Source organism: Oxyura jamaicensis, chromosome 1 (assembly GCF_011077185.1).
Source record: "Oxyura jamaicensis isolate SHBP4307 breed ruddy duck chromosome 1, BPBGC_Ojam_1.0, whole genome shotgun sequence".
In the NCBI taxonomy this organism is placed as follows: Eukaryota; Metazoa; Chordata; class Aves; order Anseriformes; family Anatidae; genus Oxyura; species Oxyura jamaicensis.
In genome coordinates this window covers 185,948,936-185,974,251 of record NC_048893.1, presented here as the reverse complement: position 1 = coordinate 185,974,251, position 25,316 = coordinate 185,948,936, and the positions used below count along the sequence as shown (strand labels likewise).

The 25,316-nt window shown below is 38.0% G+C and overlaps 2 protein-coding genes across 2 annotated transcripts in view; both read right to left on the bottom strand.

The window, feature by feature from the left end:
• MICU2 (mitochondrial calcium uptake 2) overlaps positions 1 to 25,316 on the bottom strand; it is a 151,585-nt gene that overhangs the window by 13,031 nt on the left and 113,238 nt on the right. Inside the window, exons 5-8 of the mRNA XM_035326425.1 lie at positions 21,310 to 21,357; positions 16,880 to 16,962; positions 12,149 to 12,211; positions 2,283 to 2,380 (exon numbers count right to left, since the gene is read on the bottom strand). Coding sequence (XP_035182316.1) covers positions 2,283 to 2,380; positions 12,149 to 12,211; positions 16,880 to 16,962; positions 21,310 to 21,357 — 292 coding nt within the window. The remainder of the gene's footprint in view (positions 1 to 2,282; positions 2,381 to 12,148; positions 12,212 to 16,879; positions 16,963 to 21,309; positions 21,358 to 25,316) is intronic.
• The window catches only part of ZDHHC20 (zinc finger DHHC-type palmitoyltransferase 20), a 206,222-nt gene that overhangs the window by 67,822 nt on the left and 113,084 nt on the right, over positions 1 to 25,316 (bottom strand). The window lies entirely within an intron of this gene.

The following is a 25,316-nucleotide window of genomic DNA, read 5'->3' as shown; positions in this document are numbered from 1 at the left end:
TTTTTTTTTTTTTTTTTTTTTTTTTTTTTTTTTTTTCCCCAAGTTTCAAACCTGTGTGACTATACAGCACTGCAATATCTGTGTATTTAACTAATGTGACAAGTTTTAGTGTGTCCTAATCAAATCTAATCACCCCTACTTTCTACTAGGTACTACACTGATCAATGGAAAAGCTTTCTAGGCAAGAACTTGGAAAATGATAAAAGCATTTACCATCATTATTTTCTGCTTTTGACAATGATCTATGTCTGTACAGCTCATCAGTCATCTCTTGTAAAAACAGTGTGGCACTTTGATCAAACAGCCAACAATAGCTTCCCGCGTAAGGTAAAATGTTATGAGAGGCTATCAGACAGAAATCACTTTTTCTCTGAACAATAGGAACCCAGAAATGATGTGCTTGATTTACTTGCAAATAAAATCATGTGAAAAGTGATATCTTCACACAGGTTAAAAAGACACGGATCCTTTTATTCACCTTTCTGTGTGTTAAACAAACTTCACTGTCATGTTGCAACTGAGATGGAGTGTCTATGCAGTGATAAAGAGGCACATTCCAACTCTATGAAAAAATAACTGCCACTGTTGAAAAATTACCTGCATTAAACCTTACACTTATCCCATAGATTTTAAGAGCAAGATGTGGGAGTTTGATTTTGATTACAGGCCTCTGTCTGTGTGGTAGGCAAAGGTCTTTAACTTACACGTTCTGAATGTACTAGGTACATAGTTTTATCAATGTAATGCCTCATTGGGTCAGTGTAGGATTTTATCTAAAACCTGAGGTATTTCAGTTTACACTGTATATGCAAGCACAACCTTTTACTGGTGCTCTCATCCTTTTGTTTCATTGAGAGGCTCTATGGTATTTATAGAGAAGGGAGCTGTACGCATCTTGAACTTATTTTACTAAGATTCCTATTGAGTTGAAGTCTTCAAAAGAGAAAGGCTATTTATTTAAAGGCTGGTATGTGCCTGAGCCAGTGGAGTGGAACACTTTAGAGTTAGGAAAATTGTCACTCTTCCTTTTTCACTCTGGTTTTACCCAAACATTTATTGATTGCAAGAATATAATTTTTTAAGAGGGATGACACAGATTCCCAATGCTGAACAAAAATTCAAATCAACATTTATCGCAGTTTATGTTCCCAGTCTGTAAATGTCCCAATTATTTTTGCAGAAAATATAATACTAATGTAGATAATGTCCTCTTGATGTTTTGTTCAAGATGTGTGTCAAGATTCACACAGGTATTTAGTCATTTAACTTGTATTTATCTCAAAGTGTGCATTTGGATTCTGGGCCCAAGTTCACATAGCAAGATGTGTCTTGAGTTCATATTAAAAGTAGCAATTGATCTCCCAAGTAACAGAGAGTTTTCACCAGTTAAGTTGTGATGCTGTGTAAGTGGTGGTCATCATTACTGATCGAAATAAACACTGGAAGAAGGATCTCCTTCAATTATAACACTAACAGCTGATACCCAGATGGGTTTTCTAGTTGGAACCAACTACAGCAGAACTTTATACTCTGATGTAGACAAGTGTTACAGAATCTTTCTGACACGTGCAAGGTGCATAAACTGTATGATTTCCTACTCCATTCTTAAAGCTTTATCTGAACTGATTTTGCAAAGCTTACAGTGAAACAGACTTGCATACAATGCTCTTTCCAGCAGTAATGGACACTTGATATGCCACTGAAGTTTCTATCCCATGTTCTGTTTACCATCTGCCTTAATTCTGAGTTCTGACGTGTCACAAAGTATCTATCTGCATTATCCCCTTTCAAAAGGAGTTCAAAGGGTAAGAAGAACGGCAAAGTTTCAACAAAAGTTGGAATTTGAAGCAAGCAGAGAAATTGCCTCAATCATTCCACGACAGCTGTAATGAGGTGGGGCATATATCAGCTCAGTACAGTGTAATTGGTTAGCAGACATGTTTTTGGTGATGTGATCAAGAAGTAAAATACATATGAATCATACTGTCTTACACTATGCCATTGCAGAGCTGCCTAGAATGGTAGTCTCAACCCCCATGGCCTCCAGCCCCACTGCTGCTTTTGAGGCCATCATGGCATTCAATTTCTCCTGCAGACAGTTGATTCAAGGAGCTAAACCAGAAATGTAATCAGGCAAAATCATGAATAGTCTCTTGACTGATTACTTGCTTAACTTTCTGATGCAACTCAGCGTGGAGTCAGATTAATGCCAATGTTGGTGCAAAGTAAAGGGGGCAGGAAGAGGACCAGTTGCTGTTAGGCTGGCCTAGTTGAAAAAATACCTGAAAAACTCAGAATAGCGAAGTTTTTCCTTTCCTTCTTTTCCAAAGAAATGTACCAACAAGATGGTATTAACATCACAGCTTTCCAGTTCTGCTCCCTATAAAATAATAAAAAAGTATGATTATTACTATCTATTCACAATGAATCTGGAAATATTTATTTGAACTAGAATTTCACAAGAGATGCTTGTAATTTAATTACTATTCCCAAAGCTATCACACAAGAATCTCAAAGCTGAATAATTCTTTCACATCAATTGGTAACACTGTGTATATGCACTGCTTCTAATTATTCTGTATGAAAGCTGAGTACAATTTACAACCACCTTTAGTGTATTTTATTATTAGAACTGATAATGTTGCTAGTTAAATCTTTAAAAGGCCTTATGCTTAGGTGAATAGGGGCTTTAAATAAAGTTAACATCTGTGTAAAAAAAGTTTTTAGTCATTTAGGCATTTCTAATTTGTTACAGTCATTCAAAAACTATAAATAAAACTAGAAAAATACAAACTTTCACAGTATTCTATTATTATATGGTCTTAGAAGGCTTCTTGCCAATCTTCAGTGTTCTTCATTTTTAAAATGTGATGAAGAGATTTCTGCAGAAAAAGGATGCACATTTTTTCAACTCAACAGCATCTTTAACAAGCCTAAAACCACACATAATGCTGGATTTCTGCTCTATTCTTCTTTCAGCACTAGCATACTGGCATTTCTTTGAACGCAACAAAACACTAAGCAACATGAAGAGAGATTTTTTTTTTTAAGTCCAGAGGGATTTCAACAAACTATTCTTATGACATCTAAATAGCCTCTGTGTCTTTTATCTGGTTGAAGAGGTAAGATGAAAGACAAGAGTCTATTCATAAGATTTAATACTAATGGTTATTTAGCTTTCAGCATCATCAATAACAAGTCCCATTAGCCCACTGTGTGTTTCATGCTTACTGCATATGTGACACAGTTATTTTATAGTTAAGAGGTAACATTCCTCATTTCTACTGCAAGCCACAATTCACTAAATGTCAGCGATACAAACTAAGTGTGAGTGAACACAGGAAAAAAAACTTTTTAAGCCATATGCAAACTGCACTTACTGAACTTTATCAGTTAACTGCAGGCAAGGAATATTTCAATATCCACATGGTCCATCCATCTAAAGTTTAATCACTCCAGATTACTGATCAGAAGACTGAAGCACAAATGTTCATATAGACTTTCTCTAAAGTCAAAAATCAACCTTTTGTGTATGCTTGTTTGCATGTCAAACCCTAACTATTGACAGAATGCAAAGTTTTCTAAGAAGAATCAGAGAAGAATCAACGTATTTCTCACTGCAGTGAGACTCTAATCTGCTCTTTGTGCTTTTTGCTTATTTGTACAAAGAACACTGGCAAAATGCAAGGAATACATTTGCTGATGTAATTTTTAAAACTAAAGTCTTTATTATGCAATTTAATGCTTTCAATTTAATAAAATCGTATTAAAATCAATGTTGTGTTGTAAGTGAGATGAAAAACAAGGTTTAAAATAATGTTTTAAGAACTAAAACTTCAACAGAAAAAGATTTTTCTGCTATTTGGGTTTCTCTAGTTACAAGCTAGAAGAAGACATACAAACAATAGCTATCTCATCTTATCTAAGATGACAAAGCCTATCCCTGGATTTATAACAAATATGCACCTACTTGTTGGCTACCCTCTTTATCAGTTTAAATTCCAAAGTGGAATTGGCAGATGTCCAAACACTCTGTTAGTGAGAGCGAAATGTATTTTAAAACTAGAAACCAGTACATTTCTTTAAAACAGAATATGCAATAGGAGACCAGAGAGGCTACAGCTTAAGGGTAAAATTTCAAAAAATTGCTTTTACTAAAGTTAATGCTATTAAATTAAAGTACATGTTAGTACATAATTCCTTTTTGTCCACAGAATCATTAGGAGCTTTTGCTACTGAAATCTATAAATTAGTACGAACATGACAAATCTTTGTTAGAAGATAATGAGAGCTCTATTAATATTTCCAACACCTCGCCCTCCTGAGCTTAGGTAGAACAACAACTTACATTTGGAATGTCTCTTGGCAATGCGAATGAGATGATAACCTAATCTTGCAGCTGTCTTTCAGACTTTCAGTAGCTTTCAGTCACAGAATCACTATCTAAATTGAGTGAAAGTTTGTATTTTGGTGTGTCTTGTGGCTTCATCCCTTAGAAGGTGCACTACAGCACCTCTTGGGGCTGTGTGCTTTAGAGAAAGCTGAGGCACAGTGAGGAGAAGGGATGGTGGTGTTCTGACTCTCATCTTGATGCAAGGATGGAATGGGGCAGGGACATGTGTCTCAGCTGGGGAGTTCAGACATGTTCCTGGGTCCACTGATTCAGACAGAGAATCCTAAAGACCAAGCTCTGGTGCCACTCAAGCCTATACTGTCTAATGAATACACGTGTACATATTACAAACATGAACCTATGTCCTTAGAGTAATTTTAACACCTTGTACACTTTATAAAAGCACAAGTAACTGACAAATTATACAACTATTCCTTTTTAAATGAAATCAGACAACATGATCAGATATTTCCTTTTTATGTTACATAGACTGTTAACATAGAAGCCTGATGCTTCAAACACTGAGTCACGGGAACAGACCTACCTAATCCTGTACCTCCCCACTGAGCTTTTGACATTTAGGACCTGATACTGCAGCAAGCAGCAACAAGTGCCACCGAGAAATGTATCACGTAGTGAGACAGGATTTTCATAATAATGTACCTAACTGATTTTCAAAACTCATCTGAAATGTTAATAGACTTACTGTCTTTGGATTCTTACCACCTTTCATCACAGAATTTGCTTGAGGCATGACTGGAAAGTATTCATCATGATTAAAATCTGTAATATGTTCCTTGTTCTCCTACTTGCTTCCTGGGAGATGGCATTTGCTTTACAATATATTGCTTTAATAGAAAATGTAAAATAATACATATTTTTATTTTTTTTTATTTTGGTTAAGATGGATAGATGGTGAGTAGATTAGATGTATGTAGTAAAGAAAGTAGTAAAGAAAGTAGTAAAGAAAGTAGTAGTAGTAGTAAAGAAAGGAGGGTCAAGGAGCACAATATATTAATTTCTATCTGCTAGGGATGACACAGATCTTTCTGAAGTTAAGACTAAATTGTTGCATTTTTTTCTGAGAGTCCATTGCTCTGAAATGTTACTTGGTTTTCATCTGCCATGTCAGTTAATTCTTCATGCCAGGCTTCTATCCCTGGAGGTCATCTAGTGTTCAATCTAAGCAGCTTCCCCTCAAACATGACTCAAGCCCATCAAGGTTTCTGTCTTTCTGAGAGTCTCCAAGCTGTTGGGATATGTATCCCACAACTGTATAGTTATAACAACTATAACTCAGTTGTGGGAAGTAGTTTTTAAAGATGCATCCATTATGGTTAATCCTACCATGTTCAGCCAGTCAGAAAAATTGTAAACAGGCAACCTAGTGAGACTGGGCGATCCAGATCTCCAGAAGCAGTTGTTTTTTTGGCAAAGGCCAGCCAGCCCAGCCAGGGCTCTAGAATGAACAACATATAATTTTACAATGAATCAGCTTTAATCATGTAAATCCATACTAAAGTTATGAATGTTTTGCAAGGCACTTTCTCACTGGGTAGGATTCAAGAAACACCAGGTCTGGTAGAGACAGGCTAAGCTGTCCATGTTTTTTTTTTTTTTTTTTTTACACAAGGCATTAACAGACAATACATGATAAGAAATCCCAAGGAGCATTTTCTAAACAACGAACAATTTGTATCTGGCATTTGACAATACTGAGCACTCACACTGCCTGGGGGTTAGCTGTTCTTTAATGACAGATGATGCTACAGAGTGGCTATGCTGTAACATAATAGCTTTATCAAGGAGGAAAATGTAACTTCTTGAGTGTCCCAGAATCATAGAATGGCTTGGGTTGGAAGGGACCTTAAAGATCATCTAACTCCAACGCCCCTGCCATAGGCAGGGATGCCACCCACCGGATCATGTTGGCCAAGGCCCCATCCAGCCTGGCCTTGAACATCTCCAGGGATGGGGCATCCACTTCTCTTTGCTACCTGTTCCAGTGTTTCACTACCCTTACAGTGAAGAATATACTCCTTATGTCTAGTCTAAATCTATCCTCTTTTAGTTTAAGACTATCCCCCCTTGTCCTATCATTATATACTTGAGTAAAGAGTCCCTCTCCATCCTTTTTATAAGACCCCTTCAAATAATGAAAGGCCACAATGAGGTCTCCCCGGACCCTTCTCTTCTCCAGGCTGAACATCCCCAGCTCTCTCAGCCTTTCTTCACAGGAGAGGTGCTCCAGCCCTCTGATCATCTTTGTAGCCCTCCTCTGGACTCACTCTAACAGCCCCACGTCCTTCTTGTGCTGGGGGACCCAGAACTGGACGCAGTGCTCCAGGTGGGGCCTCACGAGGGCAGAGCAGAGGACAGTCACCTCCGTCCACCGGCTGCCCACCCCTCTGTTGGTGCAGCCCAGGACGCAGTTGGCCTTCTGGGGTGAGGCACACACTGCTGGCTCGTGTTGAGCCTTTCATCCACCAGAACCCCCAAGTCCTTCTCTGCAGGGCTGCTCTCAGTGAGTTCTTCTCCCAGTCTGTGCTCCTGTCTGGGATCGCCCCAATCCAGGTGCAGCACCTTGCACTTGGACTTGTTGAACCTCATTAGGTTCACATTGGCCTACTTCTCCAGCCTGTTCACGTCTCTTTGGGTGGAATCTCTTCCTTCTTTCGTATCAACTGCACCACTCAGCTTGGTGTCATCTGCAAACTTGCTGAGGCTGCACCCAATCCCATTGTCTATGTCATTGATGAAGATACTGAAAAGTGCCAGTCCCAGGACAGATCCCTGAGGAACACCACTTGTCACTGGTCCTCTGCTTGCAGCACCCCACCCCAAGGCCTGCCTCTGTTCCTGAGGACGTATAGAATAAAAAAGCTTTCCAGGTGGAGAGGATAAAGCTAATCCAGGAGCAGACATTGTGGTGACGCTTTATGACAAAAGTAGGAGTAGGTTCCAACCTGAGTTGTTGCCAGCAGGGTGAGAGGGACCCAACCTTGCTGAATCAGGTCTGAAAGACACAGCGGTGGCAGTGAGGGGAAGAAGCTTTGGTGTGAATTCTTCGCAGGAGTTCAGGCCCTGCCTCTCTGTTGCACCACGCTTTAAAAATATTCATTTCCATGAAAAGTAGAGAATTCACAATGAGGACCCCCCTCAGGAGGTATTAAACTCTGTGAAGCATGCTCTTTTGATTAATGTTAATTTGGCCTCTGAGGCAAAGCACGCGTGCTCCCAGCACGCCTGAAGCTCCCTGCTGTCTGTGCTGAGGCAGATCCAGAGCTTGTCACCAACGTCCCCACCCTGCTGTCCCACCATCTCCCCAGGTGTTCCACATTCGGGCCCCCAGTGCCAGTTGTCACATGCCAACCGAACCCAATTACGTGCAGTTTTCCAGTTTGTTCCAATTAATTTTATAAGCAAATGCACTATGTAGTCTTAAAAGCAGAGCAACCGTATTACCAAGTTCTTACAACTTCTGATTCTAGGACTACAGCTCTTACAGCTGTCAGGCCAGACCCTGTGTCCTCCCTGGCTTGTGAGGAGCACACATTGCTATCTAGCATCTCGAGCTCTGTAATTGAAAGGGCTTCAGATGAGGTTACACAGCAGAGACTAAAGGAGGAACCTTGCCTCACATCTGTAAAATGGAAAGCAATGCTGCTGTGACCACAGCAGACTTCCAGATGAACTCCTCGTGGGAGACACTTTCACTGTCCAGTTCCAAGGTAATGTACTTGCACAACAGGTATCTAGAAAGATGTCAGAAAGCATGTTTATTAATCTCTCTTAAGGCTATAATGTCATCAAATTATGTGGAAAAATAAAAAAATTTCATTGTCTGTGAGCAACCCAGCAGCTTTCTAATAGCTGAATATTTTGATGTCGTTACTGCTTGGATCTTTATGGGATTTACCTTTCTGGAGAGATTCCTTTAAAACATGCAGGATCTGAGCAACAATCCTCATTTTAATGTATCCAAAAGCTGTTCAATAGAATTCGATATTAATTGGCTGATACAAAACATGCATGTGTATGTTGCAGAAGGTAGTTCAAGAAGAAATGTGCATTGCATATGAAGTGAAAAATGAGAAGATTTATGATGCACTCTTTTAAGAGGGACAATAATTTTAGTCTTGGGCCACATCCTTGGAAAATTCGATGTGCTGCACAGATATGTGGTACCCCTGTTACAGAGTATTACTGCACAAGAAGACCATGGCTGTTAATCACCTCCTTCCTCCCTTTGGTTTAGTCAGTCTTTAGTTATTCTGAGCCCAGGGCTTTGCAGACTTTGAAGCTATGGACAGAAAACTTTAAATTAATTAGAAATTTTAAGGAGCGAATGGACAAGTTATGATGGCCCACTCAGTCTCTGAGGCTGAGGAGATGCTGCAATGCCTGAAGGTCATAAGTGGTGATAAATGTGTGAACAACTAATGTCATTCAGCTCTCTTAGGACAAAAAAAGGGGAAAAAAAGAGAAGTAGACGGATTAAAACAAGTGATACACAATAAAAAGGAAAATACCCATTTGTGGGTCTAAAATTATACCATTTAAAAGAGATTAATAGCTGTGTCCCCAAGTACTAGTTACATGTTTTAAAAAAATGCATGGAAATGAGATACTTTGTAAAAAATGTGTTCACTATGGAATTCAGAAGAATTCATTTAATCATTTGGGAATATAACAATTCAGGTAATTCAATTTTAAGAACAACTATAGAAGATTCTGTACTGCCATTCCTTTTCTAACAATAGCTAAAATTAATTTCTAAGTTTAGCCATTACACAAAGCATATTAAATTAGAGGTATTGAAACTGCTTGATAACTCATTAATCTAAATTGAAGGGCCCAAGAGCAAAGTCCCTTGTCCAGACCACTGGGCTGTATAGCAGATATCTGCAAACATTAGCATTGTTTTCACTACCAGAATGCTAATGCACGTTATTCAATTAGAACTTAGTTTTTAAGGAACTCTGGGCACCATCACAAAGAAGCAACTAGTGCATTTAACTGTACAATGTGTTTTTCAAACTATACCAAACTCTCCTAGCTCGTCCACTTTCCTGTAACACTCTGCAACATTCCTCTCCCATTTCATGAAGCAAGATCAGATGTTCAGCTGCATGTCTTGTATGAAAGAGAACAGCTGCTCTAAGAAGTGAGTGCAGCATTCCCTTTGGCCTATGGGGAAGATGGGCCAGGTATAGTCACTGCCCCTGTTGACTTCTGCACTTCTACAGCCTAGTGATAACCAGCCTGATGGTTCTGTAAGTGTGCCTGTATCTCTCCTTCACTGTGTGCATGCCTGTGCTATGAACAAATCAGACTGCATGCTCTTCAAAAGTCAACAAGGAGATTCCAGAGCAAATGGATTGGCTAAGGCTGGGCAGATTTTTTTTTTTTCTTCCAGCATTGATTTTGACATTGGAAAAAGTAAATCCTTCAACTGAAATGTGCTTATTTAGATAACCAAATTCACTGCAATCCCAGTCATGGGCCATTCGTAACTGGTAAAATTTAGAATTTTAGACTTGTATTCAAACTCTCAGTAAAGGAAACATATGCAAGGATCTAGGAGCACAGCTGCTTTTTCTTTTCCTAACACAGTATGAGTACTGAGTGGTATCTCTAAACAGTAAATGACTGACTGGGACCTTTGCCTACACGGTGGACAGGGAAAATACCTCAATATGTATATCTGGTGGTTAAATTAAGTTGTAGACCACCATTTAAATCTTATTTTCATAAATCAATAACATTTTTTTTTCCATCTGGTATCAGAAACGATCCTGGGATTGCTTTGAAAGAGCAGCAAACCTGTATGCAAATTGTGAAAGTAAGGAACCTTACTTTTAAGTACCTTTAACCTAGTACTAAAGTTCACCACTAAATCATGCTACTAAGTTCTAAATCTACATGTTTCATGAATACTTCCAGGAATGGTGACTCAACCACTTCTCTGGGCAGTCTATTCCAATGCTGTCCAACCCTTTCAGTAAAGAAATTTCTCCTAGTATAGTCACAATCACTGCTTATAAGCACCTTATGTTATGAGAGACAGAAGACAGAATAGAAAAATCAAAAGAAAGATTGTAACAGAATTTAAAGATAGCTGTACTATGCAAAGGTACTTAATTCATCTTTCAAATAAGCTAAAAGTCCACTTACAATCTTCTAAGAAACTGTATTTAATATTTCTGGGTTACAATAATTTCAGATTTTTTCAATGGAGAATTCTGAAGATAAAATTCAAAGTATGACTAAATAGACAGTCAGGCTCAGGTATTTAATTAGCCCCCACTAAGCTTACGTGTTTATAGCTAAATCTGTCCAGCTGTATCAAAGCTTCTCTAGAAATTTTATACTATAGCTGTGCATTCATGCAGAATAAAGATCCTTCCTCTTTCACTGTCATGGCAGTTAAATCTCAATTGAAATTGGCTTTGAGGAGCAGACAACCCTATTAATGCTAGCTATTTTAATCTGGTGACTGACGAAATGATTCAAAAAAGAAGGTTGTTACTCATTTAAATCATTTTCAGCTGAACTCTGCATGCATATTGACCAATACCTTCATGGAAAAGAAACAATTCTTGTTTATGCCTAGTAAATATTAGTGTTACCAATACTGTCACTTCCATTATTCCCTGGATTGGTGAAAAAGTAAAACACAAGCCAGATCTACTCTCTGTAAAAAATGCTGATGCATGACAGGTTTATAAAGCAGATCCCTGTATGAATTTCTTATCAAATGCTTCCAACATTAGCAGTTGCTGCCCTATTCCCAGCTATCCATTTTCAGTTTAAGACAGAAAGCAAGTCTGTGGAGAGAAAAATACACTTCAACTATGCCATCCAATTTAAGCAAGTAGTGCTGCTGATGCAAGCATGCAAGCAACACCTTGTAGTAATAGATGCAGATAATCCATCTGTACTCTCCCCCTCCTTTGCCCCAGTTCATCAGCTTATCCTGAAGTGTTTTCAGAAGGCTGCGAACTTCTCCCTGTTTTAATTCTCCTTCAATCTCATCCAGGTAACAGAATATGTCTCTGTGCTGAACAGAGGCTGAAGAAAAGATGGCAGCTGGCAACAACTCCACTCAGGGAGAAAGGTATGTTATGCTGTCAGGATTCAGGGAAAAACAGACAGAATTGATAACGCATTGACCTACTCTTTTGACTGATGATAGGTATTTGCTATTTCCTAATGGTCTGCAATCCAGTGAAACTTCTAACCTGGCCGGAACATTGCATTCTAAAATTGGTTCTTCTTCTGGTCTGGATCTAAGCCATTTCTTTTTGGAAGTGGACCTATCTAAATTAATCCTTGCCTTTGTCATCTTAATGATATCAACTACATTTCAAACCAACTCAAAATAAGGTGATTGTACTGCATCAGCAGCACTTAGGTAAGTTTAAGGTATCAATTTTTATTTGCAAAGTTATCTTTTCCTATACGGCAATTCAGAGGTTTTCCTTTTTCATAAGTGTAAAAGAGTTACTTTGAAACAGAGGCTTACAGAAACTAAATAGTGGAGTAACTACACAGTAGTAAAGCATATTAATTGCATACATTTCAACAGGACATTCAGAAATGAAAATCATTTTTCTTTCCCAGTTGGAAAGTAAAAGTTGACAAATCATGCACTTACGTGTAATTAAAACAATAACGCTTACCTAAAAATAACAAAGTTCATAGGAAATATCACAATAGCTTTGTAAAGAAAAATGTATCTCTATTTCATACCTGAAATACTGTTTCATCTCCAGCTGTTTTCAAATCATCTTCCTTCCCAATGATTCTCTGCAGCTGTATTTGTACAGACATTACAAAACACAGGGAAATTACAAGTTTGGTCTTACAAGAGCTTTCCTTTTTTCAGAAACTTCTATTAATTTCACCATTTCTTAATTATAAACTCAGTAATGCTTTTGCACGGTTCTCTAGTCATGACAAGGTATTTGCATATTTAAGGATATTTTGCTGTTCAGACACACTTTTTCCCAGGAAACTCTGAGCTATTGTGGTTAACATAGCCAAGCAGCAAATCTGAACCTCTTTCTTGCACTCCAACAATTACTCTGTTTTTAGAAGAGATGCTTTTGCACTAGAAGCTCAGTATTCACTCCATAAGATCTTGACACTCAGAGATACAAAATCAAGGGTCATTTGGGGAATAGAAATTATTCTGCGATTTTAATGCTGTCCTCCTACACATTTTTGTGAGTTTTGCTATGGACAAGTTCTTGTAGACAAGAAAAACATGCCTGTTCAAATGAGGTACTATACAATTAACAAAAAAGAGTAATTCAATTAAATAAGCAATCATATTTTCAGAACTGGAATGAAGCAGAATGTGGTTTGAGTTTCCACTCCACCCCACAAATGAAATGAATTTTGAATGAGTTGGCCAATACGATCTTTAGAAGTACTGAAATGACTCACACTCGAGAACATACTTTCACTGGCTGAAGCATAGCTTTCAGGTAATATAGGAAATACATTAACTTGCTGATTATTAAAAGCATCTCATGTGTATCTTGGCTGCAAGCTCTCCTTATGACTTTATTTTAGCCTGGGAGGACAACAGTACCAAAGAACGAGTGATTTATCATAGCATAAGGTATACCTACCTTTCACAGACATTTGCACAAATCCTCAAAAGGACAGCAAAAATGAAAGAAGAAGGGACTTATTACATTTCAGGTGTAGATACGGACTTACACTGAGCACTCTGGATTTAGAGTCTTCAGGAAAGATGGTTTTAAAGCTAGGGTTTTTGACACTGCTGGCTTGTTTCTCAAACATTTCTAAGCTATTCCTTGCTCTGCCATTAAAACTGGGAAAAAAAGTCATGACCAAATTTGCGTGGTCATTATGTTGTGGGCTTTTCAAATCTCTTCTTAGGGCTTTATATTTTTCCTTTTCCTTTTTTTTTTTCTTGCTATGTTTTTACAGAAGCAATATGGGCTTGTAAGTAGTGGGTAGGAAAAAATTCTGCGCTGTTCGTGTTGTCATAGGTTTTTGCATGGCTTTCAAATTTTGACTAATTTACCTGTTTATTTTTATTTTTTTAATAGCCTCAGTCTGAGTTCCTCAGGATGCTTATTTTTTATTATTATTTTTTGAAGGGCGTGACTTATCTAAAGACAAGATAGTTCAACGGTATGAGTTTCTCCAAGTTTCTCCAAATTCATTTTATTTTTGATCACTTACAAAAACGATTGGCCAGTACAGTAACTGCATTATGAATTTCCCGATAGCAAAGTAGTAATACAGACCTCTGGATAAAAATACATCTGCTCCTCCATATTCCTTCTGAAAAATTTCGTTTTTTTCTTACATGGAAAATGGGAAACACTTTCCAAATGAGAGAAAATAGTTTTTTTCTGTTGTTTTATTTTTGAAGGACTCTCAGAATATCTGCAAAGAATACTAAGGAACACAAACATGCAGTATAATTTTTCTTTCAAGTGTTCTGGAAGATCTAGCTTATTGTTTTCTTAGACTGTATGTAAATCCTTATGTTGCTTGAAACTATTCTTTGGGAAAAAAATGATGATAATTTCCAGTAGTTTGCAGATTTTTTCTAGCACAATGCATTAACTGCTCACAGAGGGATACATATTCTGCCCTCAAGCAATGGCCTCTAGTACTGAACTTCTCCACGTAACATTCATCTGCATTTAATATTTATATCTGTTCATCACTGTAAGATACTAATGGCTCATTCAAAGAGAATGAGGCCTATTATGCATAACGGATGCCTCTCTACTAAAGGCCTACAAAGAAGTAGTATTTTCTGAAGATAAGCTGGCTGAAAGCATATATCCATCTCCAAAAAAAACCCGTGACATTGCATCTCCCAGTTGTTGAAAAGATATTAGTGCTTGTGGATGTTATAACACTGTCCAGGTGGTCTCTTCCAAAGCACCACAACTGTGACAGTGCTTGTTCATTCAGTCTTAGGTGAGCCTCTCCAAGTTTTTTTGTGGTATCTGCTGTTTTGAACTAATGTATAAAGGCTGTCTGTTAAATCTGAATCACATAGTTCTTCTATGTACCTTAACTCCATTTCCAACAGTTTTGAGCTGTCATTAATTTTACTTAGAAATCATTTATCAGGACAGTCAGGGAAATTCCTTATTTGATGGGGATTTTTGGATCTCTGCTAGCCTTATCCTTGATGGAAGGTCTCAGGTGAAGGTGCCTGGGTTATTATGTGCACTACTGTCAGACTCCACTTCAAGGGATGCATAAATCTGGAAATCCACCTTGCCAAGTCTCATATGAATGCCTTGGCCAGTATCCTACAGTTCTTGCAAGGATGCAGATAGTAAGGGTTTGAGAAACAACTTTTTGCACTCTGGTAGGGGCTGATTAGAGGATGGAACTAAGGTCTGTGAAAACCTCATTTCTACCAAGTCTGCTTCATTCTGGAACTGCAGGGCAAAGCAAAAAATCCATGTAAATGCCCACCTCAAAACACAAATCGTTGTGATTCTGGGCCCTAGTACTGGAATAAGGTGCAATGTCTCTTGTATTTTGACTTTTACCACTGAAACATGGACGAAGGAGAAATTAAAAATAGACTGGCTTGAACACAAAGAGATAGGGAGGAGAGAGAACAGGAGTCCGTCCCCTTCCCTAAAGTCCTCCTCGAAAAGAGGAAAATGTGCAAAAAAGTGGAAAGGCTATAGAGGAAAACAGAAACTCTCTCCATCAAGTCATGAAATTGCATTCAAGATCTCCTTTCCTGAACACTCATTTGACATTAGGAAAGAGCAGTGAATCCACTGGGAAATCCTGCATCTCATATTCCTTCAGTGACTGATCCACACAGCTCTGAACAGCTTATCTATCTCCATCACGGGTTGCAAGCATTAAGGACTTGGGCTTAGAGTCTGCTTGTTGCCTTTCTCACTTTCTGTAATGATTCACGTGATACATCTTGTGCCTGGTTATTCATTAACACATTAGAGTTGAGATGTACACCATGATGGACATTTTGCAAACAAAAAGACAAAGTTCTTACCTAAGTTTCCTAAAATTATTGCCAAATATTCTGTGGAAATTACTGATATTTTCATTGGTACTGCTCTGTTAACTTTCTCTCTGCTGAACACTCTCCACTCTTCCCTTTATTTTTATTAAACAGATTTTCTAGACATTTTTTTTCCGAGAGTATGAATCATGGAAGTAATTATATTTTCGAGTGCCAGCACTTTCAAATGTTCACAGGAAACAGAGATGATGTTTCATTGCACAAAAATACAGCAACAAAGTACGGAAGTCTGTAATTTGTCCACCACGTGCCATTATTTATTGTATTTTTTATCAATATAACAGTATTTAAAGTGACAGGTTAACTGATCAAAGTAAGTTTACTCAGTGTTCTCCTGCAGCTGCTCTAGGACTCTTCAAAGGAAAAAGGAGATTAACAACCAGTAGACTATCAAAAGGAGTTTTAAATTCAGTGAAGTCAGAATTTTACCACCAAGGCAGGAAAAGCCTAATTGTACCACATTATAGTTAGACTAATAAACTCTATATGAAGTCTATCTCAGTAATCTTATATTAACTGTTTTTACACAAACATTTTGAAGGATTAACAACACACCATTTTTCTCTCTGTGAGAACTGCACCCAGAAGCTCTGGTGAAACACCAGAAGTAAAGTCCCACCTGGAGAATTGCCATCCTACTGGCTCTAGGTCTCATCCTGAAGACTGGAAGCTTCCAGTCTTCACAATATGCAGAAATTACAGTGGGGAGGGAAAACATCTCCTTGACCATGCCTTTCCTACACAGTTCAAAGAAGAGCAGTCTAATCTTCTCATAAAAAGTGTAAGAAATAATATAACTGGGTCTGATGAAAAGAAAAAAGTATTTCTGCCAATTAAAATCAAGTTGGTCAGATTTCCATAAGGCCAATTGCCTTAAAGTTAATGCCAAGTTGCCTTAAAACCAGTACTTGCTTTCAGGAGAACAATCACTGCCTTTGCTGGCTTGTTGAATTCTTGCACAATGCTCTGGCATTGCTTCTGTCTAACCCTACAGGCTGCCCAACCCTATAAGCTACCTCTATACGACTGAGCCAAACTGGGCCTAGCAGTGAGCTCAGGTGCTGGACTGCTGGCTGCATCCTTGTTCACCAACTCACTGATGTGCTCCTGGCTTGGGCTAGTAATTTAAATTAGCTCCCAGGGTTAAGGGATGTAGAACAATTCCTGCCTCCCCAGTAAGAGAGGTTTTGATACAAGCTAAAGGTGATATTCAAAGTGGATTCATATATGATAAGCATTTCTACAACAATGCTTTGCTAGGTACTCCTTTCATATAAACTATTTTAGTAAATGTATGACCACAGTTTAGATAAAAAATAGGCTTAAAAACTTTAATGCATCTTCATTTAGCAAATATAATCTATGCAAATACTTAAATGCTTTAAAATCAATACGAACATATATACACATACCTTAAAGAATTCTTTCTTTTCAACTTGCTCATTGCCATCTGTATCCAACATTTTGAAAGCAATCTTAAATCCAGTCTGGGGTTCTGCAACAAAGTATGAAATAACTTTATGGTGTACACACACACACACACATTTACACTAGTACATAAATATTTACTCTAAAAGGAATATTGCCTGCAGATTCCAATTGGCATAGCCATGCATGGACTTTGTATTTCCAGTAAACCGTATGCACCTCCTTCATTATAAGCAAACATTTTAAAAATAATTTTTACTACCATTTCAAGGGATTATTAATGCAACGGCAAAGCAACAAATGCCAGCAGTGTCTAAATACTGCCACAAATGTCCCGGTCTTTCACTGATACTCTCTATACATTTTGGCTCGGTTCTGAAGTCCAGCTCTGCCCTCTTCATTAAAGCTACTTCTTAGCCAACATGACTGGAAGTGACTGGAGAAACCAATAATAATTCCCAAATTGTGTGAAAGAGCTAGTGTGCTTCTTCCCTGTGATACTGTACACCACTATTTTCTGTCTGCACTAGTCTAGAAAATGGACTGATCTTGTACGTGCCCTAAGTTCTCCCAGCTCCTGCTCCCATTGTGGTAGCCGCGGGCCTTTTTTTCCTTCCCTTCTCCATTCTCCCTAAACAATGTACTCAAATGTTACTGAGAATAAACAGCTATTTCTGGCCTTTTTTTTTTTTTTTTTTTTTTTTTGACAAAAGCATGTTTTGTATGCCTCCCAGCAAGCTGAATTTTTGGGGGAATTTTATAAAACTTTACCCTGCATTTCCTTCATCGAGTGGATGTTTCTTTTCAACGCAAACACTTAATGAGTTCTGCGTCTTGCAGGCACTATAAAAACACTGTGCGTTTTGAACTCCTTCCCACAATTTCCTGATCTTACTTTGCTTACACGAGGTGACCTTGCTCATTAGCAAGCCCACACAGGAGCAGTGTGCTGCTGAAATATATTTACAGCTCACTACAGTAGCCAGCACTTATCCCAGCAATTTCTGGAGCAGGTGAATTAATTCCACAACACAGTCATGACAGGCATTAAAGCAAAAGCCATGGAGTTATCTTCTGCAGCATATATTCATGTTTCCAAGAGCAATGCTGGAGGGCAGTGAAGCAGTATCTCTACAAACGCTAATGCCTCCAGAGATTTTATTTTATTTTGGAAGTACATTCTTCCAGTTCCATCCTGCAAAGCTTCATGTCTTGCTTCTTTTTAGAGTCTTTCTGAAAAGGCAAAAAGTTAAAGAAATACCCTGTTCTTTTTAAGTGATAGCAAGATGGTTAAACAAAGAACTATTTTTATATTTTAGAAATAACTACATCTTCAGCAGCCAATTAACTTTCTCTGTGAAGCAACCTTGTGATGTAAGGATAGTTTATAAATACCATTGCAATCTGCATAGCAGAGCCCTTCCCCAGCAACTGGGTCACAATAATCAAAACTGGCTTCCTTTCCATGGAAATGCCTCACTCTAAATTTGTGTTACTAGTACAAAAGCAAGAAGAGTCTATCCTATAACATATTTAGAGAATAAAAGTAATTGATGTATTTAATAGTAATTCATACCATCTGTGTTGCAATTTTCAGATAAGAAAGCTGTTACTGAAAATATAGGACCTAAAGCTGCTTATACTGTTCAGAGATGACATACTTATCTGATATGATGTAACCCCAAAGGTATGCGTTCGTAAAATAAGCATAGTTCAAAGACTACTTCAGATATATTTGTATTTAATTAGAATCAGGCAAAATTCCAAAATCTGAGCCCGTAAGTTTCATCTTAGCTGTGAGTGCAGGTTGTACTTAGGTGTTTCCCCTGCAAACTTTCCTACTTTGACCAAACTGTCAGCTTCAGTGACTGGCTAATTGAAGCAAAGCTTTTAGTCGTGGTGACAGTTTCAGTTCCTAGGCTCCTTCGGCAGGCAGAGCTTTTACCAAAAATTCCATTAACCAATTGCTGAAAATGAAATTCAATACAGCACTGAAAGAAAAAAGACAATGATGATACAATGCACAGAGAAAAGAGAACAAAGTTCACAGTTGGCAAATAAAGCTTTTGTCTCCCACTAAATTAGATTTTGAGGTTCAGTGTTGTTACAGGTAATGCTTTTACATGATGGGCAGCATGGGCTGGCCAGCAATGTACTGTAGCCAGGACTCTGGTGACCCTTTCTTGGTTTCCCTTTTGCTCCATTGGTGATTCAGAAGTCATTTAAGTATTAATATCTGTTTCAAGAAATGTTGCATTAATTCTCACTAGCAAGAGAGGTTGTGTAGCTGGGGGCTGACTAACGTGGCATGCTTGTTAGGCACAGATAGAGACACCAACACTTGTTGACATCTGCTTTCAGGCTGCTCGGTAGGCTAGGCCTCTGTATAACCAGAGCAGCAACGTTAGCACTTCATTTTTGTCCTGCATCTAAATGTGCCTTTATTTTTGCAGTTCTATATGCTCCTATATAAACTGTGAAAAATAGCATTTGTTTGATTATTTGGAGAAGTGGCACAACTTGCTCTGGTACTGCTTCAATTTTCTAATTGTTTCAGGCAATAAATCAGCATGAAGTTACTTTCAGCTACCATAGAAGTTTAAAGAAATAGAAACTGCGGCACCTATTTCTGCAAATTTAATCAAGGCATTCTTCTTAAGTTATGAAGTGGTTGTCTTTAAAATAAATCAACATCCTTTTTTTTTTTTTTTTTTTTTTTTCAACAAGTGCTTTTAAAATAAGCTTTATCAGTCGAGACTCTACTATTACTTGTGATTAAAAAACAACACCTGAACACATGGCATAACTCACGCTCATGTCACATGCAGCACTGGACAGTCAGTACTGGTGAAACAGTGTATTTGTATGGCAAATAGGTTATGTTAATGTATATATACTATATACTATATACTGTGTGCTAATTGAAGCCTCCTAAGAGAGGCCTCCTTCATTCTGAGAGATGCAATTCTACTGAGAAATGGCATAAATTGTAAAAGGACTAAATTGTGCAAGTGGTGTATACCAATAGTCACTATCTGTTAAAACAGCACTCTCTGCTCTCTGGAGACTGTGTAAACCAGTACTTTTTGGTAGTAGACTGTGAGAGGGTGAATTTCTGGAGCAAGGAAAATTTTTCAGTTTGTTTAAGCCCCTGCTGTGGACCTTGAGGCCATGGAAGTGATGAGGCTCAAGCATCTACAGTCTGTTGGGATAAGAATGACTGCTCCCTTCTTTCCTCTCTTTATCCCCTGATACCATGAGATCTAGTATGCTTGGTTTTGTCACTTGCTTAAAATGTCAGACCTGTGTAAGTCAGTCAAACAGAACCGGGCTACATGCATGTAGACTATTTCACTACTAGTCTATGGGTCTTGTTGCATAATGCTCGTTGTATGTATTGTATCTCAAATCTTAGTATATTCCAGCTTCACTTGCACTTCATCAGAACAGCACAGAGAGGTAACAAGCACAGAAGAGAGCAAGTATGGGTGAAGAAACCTAGAAAATCCAAGATCAGTTCCACACACAAGCATCAAAATGCCTGTTGTTTGCAGATAAAGTGAGTTTGCTTCCAGTGAAAGCTTTTTGTTTGCTTGTTTTTGTTTCATGCTCTGTTATGTAGCTGGATGAAGCTGTCTGCAAGAATAAGCCACATGATCAGGTCTGGCTTCTGCTGAAGCCGCCCAAACCATTCTTCTCTACACCCATGACAAGACACGAGTTTCACATCTCTTAGCTGAAGCAAGAGATGGGGGACCCTGGCTAATGAAGTTACCAAGCAAAAAAGTTTTTAAAAAAGTTGTCTGGGAGAGAAAAAGGAAGGAGGTAAAGGAGGGGGAAGAAATACATATAAAATACATGATGGACATAAAGTGAACAGGAACAGAAAAATGAAAAAAAAAGGATTAAACAAAGGGACACTGTAGAAATCTGCTGTTTATGTATATCATCCATATCTGAGCATATGAATACAAGGCAACAACCTTTCAGACACTGCAAAAGCTTTTTACACCACTGCATGAGCTATAATGCTAACATCTCATTGTGCAAAATGACTGAAATTGCTATCCAGGAAACAAATTATTTATTTTCCCTCACTGTTCTTTCCCTTCTTTATGTGGTCGTGTATTCAACACTTCCCCTTATTCAATAATTCTTGAAGGACTTTCCTGATCCTATGGTGCAGGGCTTATCAAGATTTTTGACACACTGCTACGGACCAATTTTAACAGTATGGAACTAAGATGCAATCAACTAAAGTTATATACCCACTTATATTAATGCCTTATCACACTATATACAAGTCCAACTATTGTGTAAAAAATTGGAAGATAAAAAATATCAGAAGTTGTTCCTGGAAAGGTGTTAGCAGCTGAGTATTTATGCATATGCATTTTAAATGTATAATACTTACTTGTTAGGATGGTCAGCAAAAACAGGTACTCTGCGTAAGATATCAACCCTGAAATGGAATAGTTAAAAATGACTCGCACAATATATACATACTCATAACAAGAATTGAAAGATCAAATCTCATAAATATAAAAACTGTAGTTTAACATCATATTAAATAGGTTATTAAAGTAAGCCACATTATTATTTAATAAAGTTTTTACTTCTGTTTTTAGTGCTCTGAAGGTAAAATTCCCTATCCAGAGACTCATCAATGCTCACGTCTAATCGGGAGAGCAAGGTTTATTTGGTATTAATAAAAGGCCTGCACTAAATCTCTGGATTCTCACTGAAAACATTCAATGTTTATACAAAAGGGAAATAAATTAAATGTGCTTTGTCACATTTAGTACCTGGGAGGAGAACTACTCCAACGTTACCCTGACGGATCAAAGTACTCCATCCCTTGGCAGCCTCGGCCGGGCGGAGAACAGCTTCCCTCTAATTCTCAGGGGGAACATGGCAACACGCAAAGCTGCCAAGCTGCTAGATTGAGCCGATAGTACGGCTGGGCTGCGTGCCAAGAGGAGGCTTCTTTTTTTTTTTTTTTTAATTTTTATTTAAATAGGAACATGTCCTTTCTACAAGGTGAAAGTATTTTCCCCCCTTTTGAAGGAAAATTCCAGTGTTTTCCTTTGAAATACCACCTTAAACGAAAAGCTTGAACAAACACAAAGATGTGATAGCGTCAAAATAGAGCGTATGAGCTAAAGATAGAGAGTGCAGAACGAGGATGGTTAAACAACAGAATCTGAACCATCTGCCCTGCAATAATGTTTGAAGAAAAAAATGTAAAGGTTTTTTTTTTTTGTAAATCACTTTTCAAAATAACTGAGCTACTTTTAACTTGTGAGCTAAACATTGTATAATGCTGAAGCTGCTTAAAATAATTAAGTTCAGACATGCCTATCTGTGTAAAGATAAACTATATTTTGTAATTTATATACAGCTAATTGATAAAGAATCCACTTAAGCTTCACTGATACACAGTTAACTTCTGATAAATTGTTACACAGAGCCAACAACATTTGTGTTTGACCTCAGACAGTGACTTAACAATTAAAGTTTTAACTTCCAGAGTTTAGAAATACTAAGATGCTAAACACAACAGTCTGAAAGATTTAGTTTTGCTGACAGGTTTTAGAGTTAATGCATTGTCAATACAATAATATGGTCATCGCAAGGTCATCAATTATTTGCATTGCTGTAAAATTTGCAATCATTTTCCTAGGCTAAGTGTCCAGCCTTTCTACAACTTCAAAACCAAACAATCAGAAAAAGAGTTCCTAACCCCTTCTTTATCCTACACACCCAAGTATAAGATGAGACAAAAAATGGATAGAAGCAAATAGGGGAGGGAAAAAAATCAATCAAATAGTGTGATCAAGATTCCTACTCCCTAATTTTGTTTTGTATGTGTCACGGTAGAATATTTAAAGGAAGAATATAAAGGAAGACAAGGCAGTAACTTTTCAAGTTGATATAGAAAATATTTCTCAGTCATGGACAGCAATGGAAACAGCACAGAGATCCCTGCATGAGAATGTAATGAGCAAGTGAAGATCACTGGCCAAGTAGAAGTGGGAGTCTGCCTCTCAGATGTCTCGAGATGTGCTATATGGGGACAAATTTTGGAATATCCAGAAGGTTGAAGACAAGGAGCTTCCACTTGATAGAGCAATGGAGAGCGCAGTGTTGGGATATACAAGAAGAGATGACACACTCAGCGGAGTGATCTAAGAAAAACATCTTTATCAATTCATTTGAAAGGATATTAACATGGTAGATTATGTTTATTAAAGATGGAAGAAAAAAGTAATAATTGATACAATACTCTGAGAGCTTGAAGGTTTTTAGCTACATGTACAGACAGGGAACAGCATATCTTAAATTTTGCAGAAAGAATGTGCAAAATTTATATAGAGATGGTAGGATGTAAAGAAAAGACTCTTTTAAAGAAAACACCCTGCTTATTGGCTCAAGGGAGAAGCACGGTGGCATTAGTCATCCTCATTGCAGAGGGCTGGAAGGAGAGAGCCTCACAAGAAATGGTAGGGGTGAGGCACAGACTCTGCATCATATTACCTTAAGGTAATTGAGAATTCACTAGAGTGAAATAGGTAAAATGGTAAAGCTAATAATAATAAGTAAAAAATGTCTTTATTGTTCTTTAAAACCTATCTTGGTGCCTTAAAGCAAATCCATAGCATGTCTGGCATTTTCTGGCAGACTGATTATACCAAAATCGTTTGAGATATGATTTCTTTTTAACCTGTGGACTGGTTTCCATAAAAATTCTTCTTATTATTCAACTGTTCTTTTACTATCCATAGTGAATGGCCAATTTATCTTAAGCATAAAGTAAACTAAATAGTTTGTTAATTTTCTTTTTGTTGTGCAGCAATTATTATAAAGTTTCTCAAATTTTACATTTAAAAGACACAATGGAACAACTTCCAAAAAAAAAAAAAAAAAAAAAAGCACAGGAAATTTTATTCTTGTCCAAGCAAAATTTAAAAGATAAAAGATTCACATACTGTTGAATGACTCAGCACACTCGCAGCCAAGTTCTTGCATTTAGCATTGGCAAAATATTGTAATTTTCTAACATTAAATTACTTTACTTCCCTATGCCTCCCTGGAAATCTCTCCCCTCAAACTTTATAACAAATGCTAAGAGTACTATATTCTTACTGCTGAATAAATCGTATTACCAAATATGACACGTATTTTAAAATTGCCCACTAGAAGGCAGAATTCCCTAGCTTTATGTTTTACAAACTGGACTGATGACAGCTTTCCCTCTGCTTGATATTTGAATAACAATTTGATGGTAGTTAAAATAATCTCAGTTAAATCATGGAACAGGTGTAGATTCATTATTTTGGTACTTGTAAAAGCAGTATTTAATATATAAATATTTATAGCTTTTTAAATGCAGTAATAATGCGTCGGAAGACAAAAGTGTCAACGTTATTAAAGGGGCATCATGACCAGAAACTTTGAAAATTCCATGTTGCACCAGGGGAGGTTCAGGTTGGAAATGAGGAGCCATTTCTTCTCAGAAAGAGTAGCCAGGCATTGGAATGGGTTGCCCAGGGAGTTGGTGGAGTCACTGTCCCTGGGGGTGTTCAAGGAAAGTTTGGATGTGGTGCTTAGGGACATGGCTTAGTGGGTGACATTGGTGGTAGGGGGATGGTTGGACCAGATGATCTTGGAGGTCTTTTCCAACCTTAATGATTCTGTGATTCTGTGTGTTATAGAGACAGGGATGACTGCACTGCATGGTCCTGCATCATCTCAAACTCCTGCCAGATCTTGGAAGGACAGACTATATGGACCCAAAGTCCTAAACAAGAGAAAATCAGTGGTCCAGGATGGAAAAGACGCCTGCTTGAGCATATCAGCAGCTCCATTTTCTGCCAAGCAGTCAGCTAGGAGTATTTCAACAGCAGGAGGCTGGGTCGCTTCGCTGTGTTTTCACTTTCTGTTGGTGGATTCCTGGTTTTCCCAGGCAGAATGTGCTGGGGATCTGTGGTGTCAACCACTTCAAAAAGAAAAGCTTTACAAAATCAGTGATAGTGAAAGAATATCCGAGAATTGAAGAGTGGGAATCCTTTAAATGCTGTCCTGGGAAAGCAGATTGCTATTAATAATTTGGAAAGAAAGGGAGTGAATGTTCAGCGTTCCCTAGGATTGGAAAAAAATTGTTCCATTTGTTCCGAGAGATTACAGGGCTGCTGAGGTATGCCCACGGAGGGGATGCCTGCAGACTGCATTACACTGACAGAAAGACTGAGCTTGTGGCAAGCAAGGCACCCAGCCGAAGACCTCTCCACGCCTGCACAAGGATGCAAGAAATCAATCCTGCTGAGACCAAAGGGCAGGCAAAAGGCTGCAGGCTGAGCCTGAGGGCTGCTCTCCTGGCACAAGCTGGCCATGGGTCTGCTGTGCCTGCAGGGAGTGTGG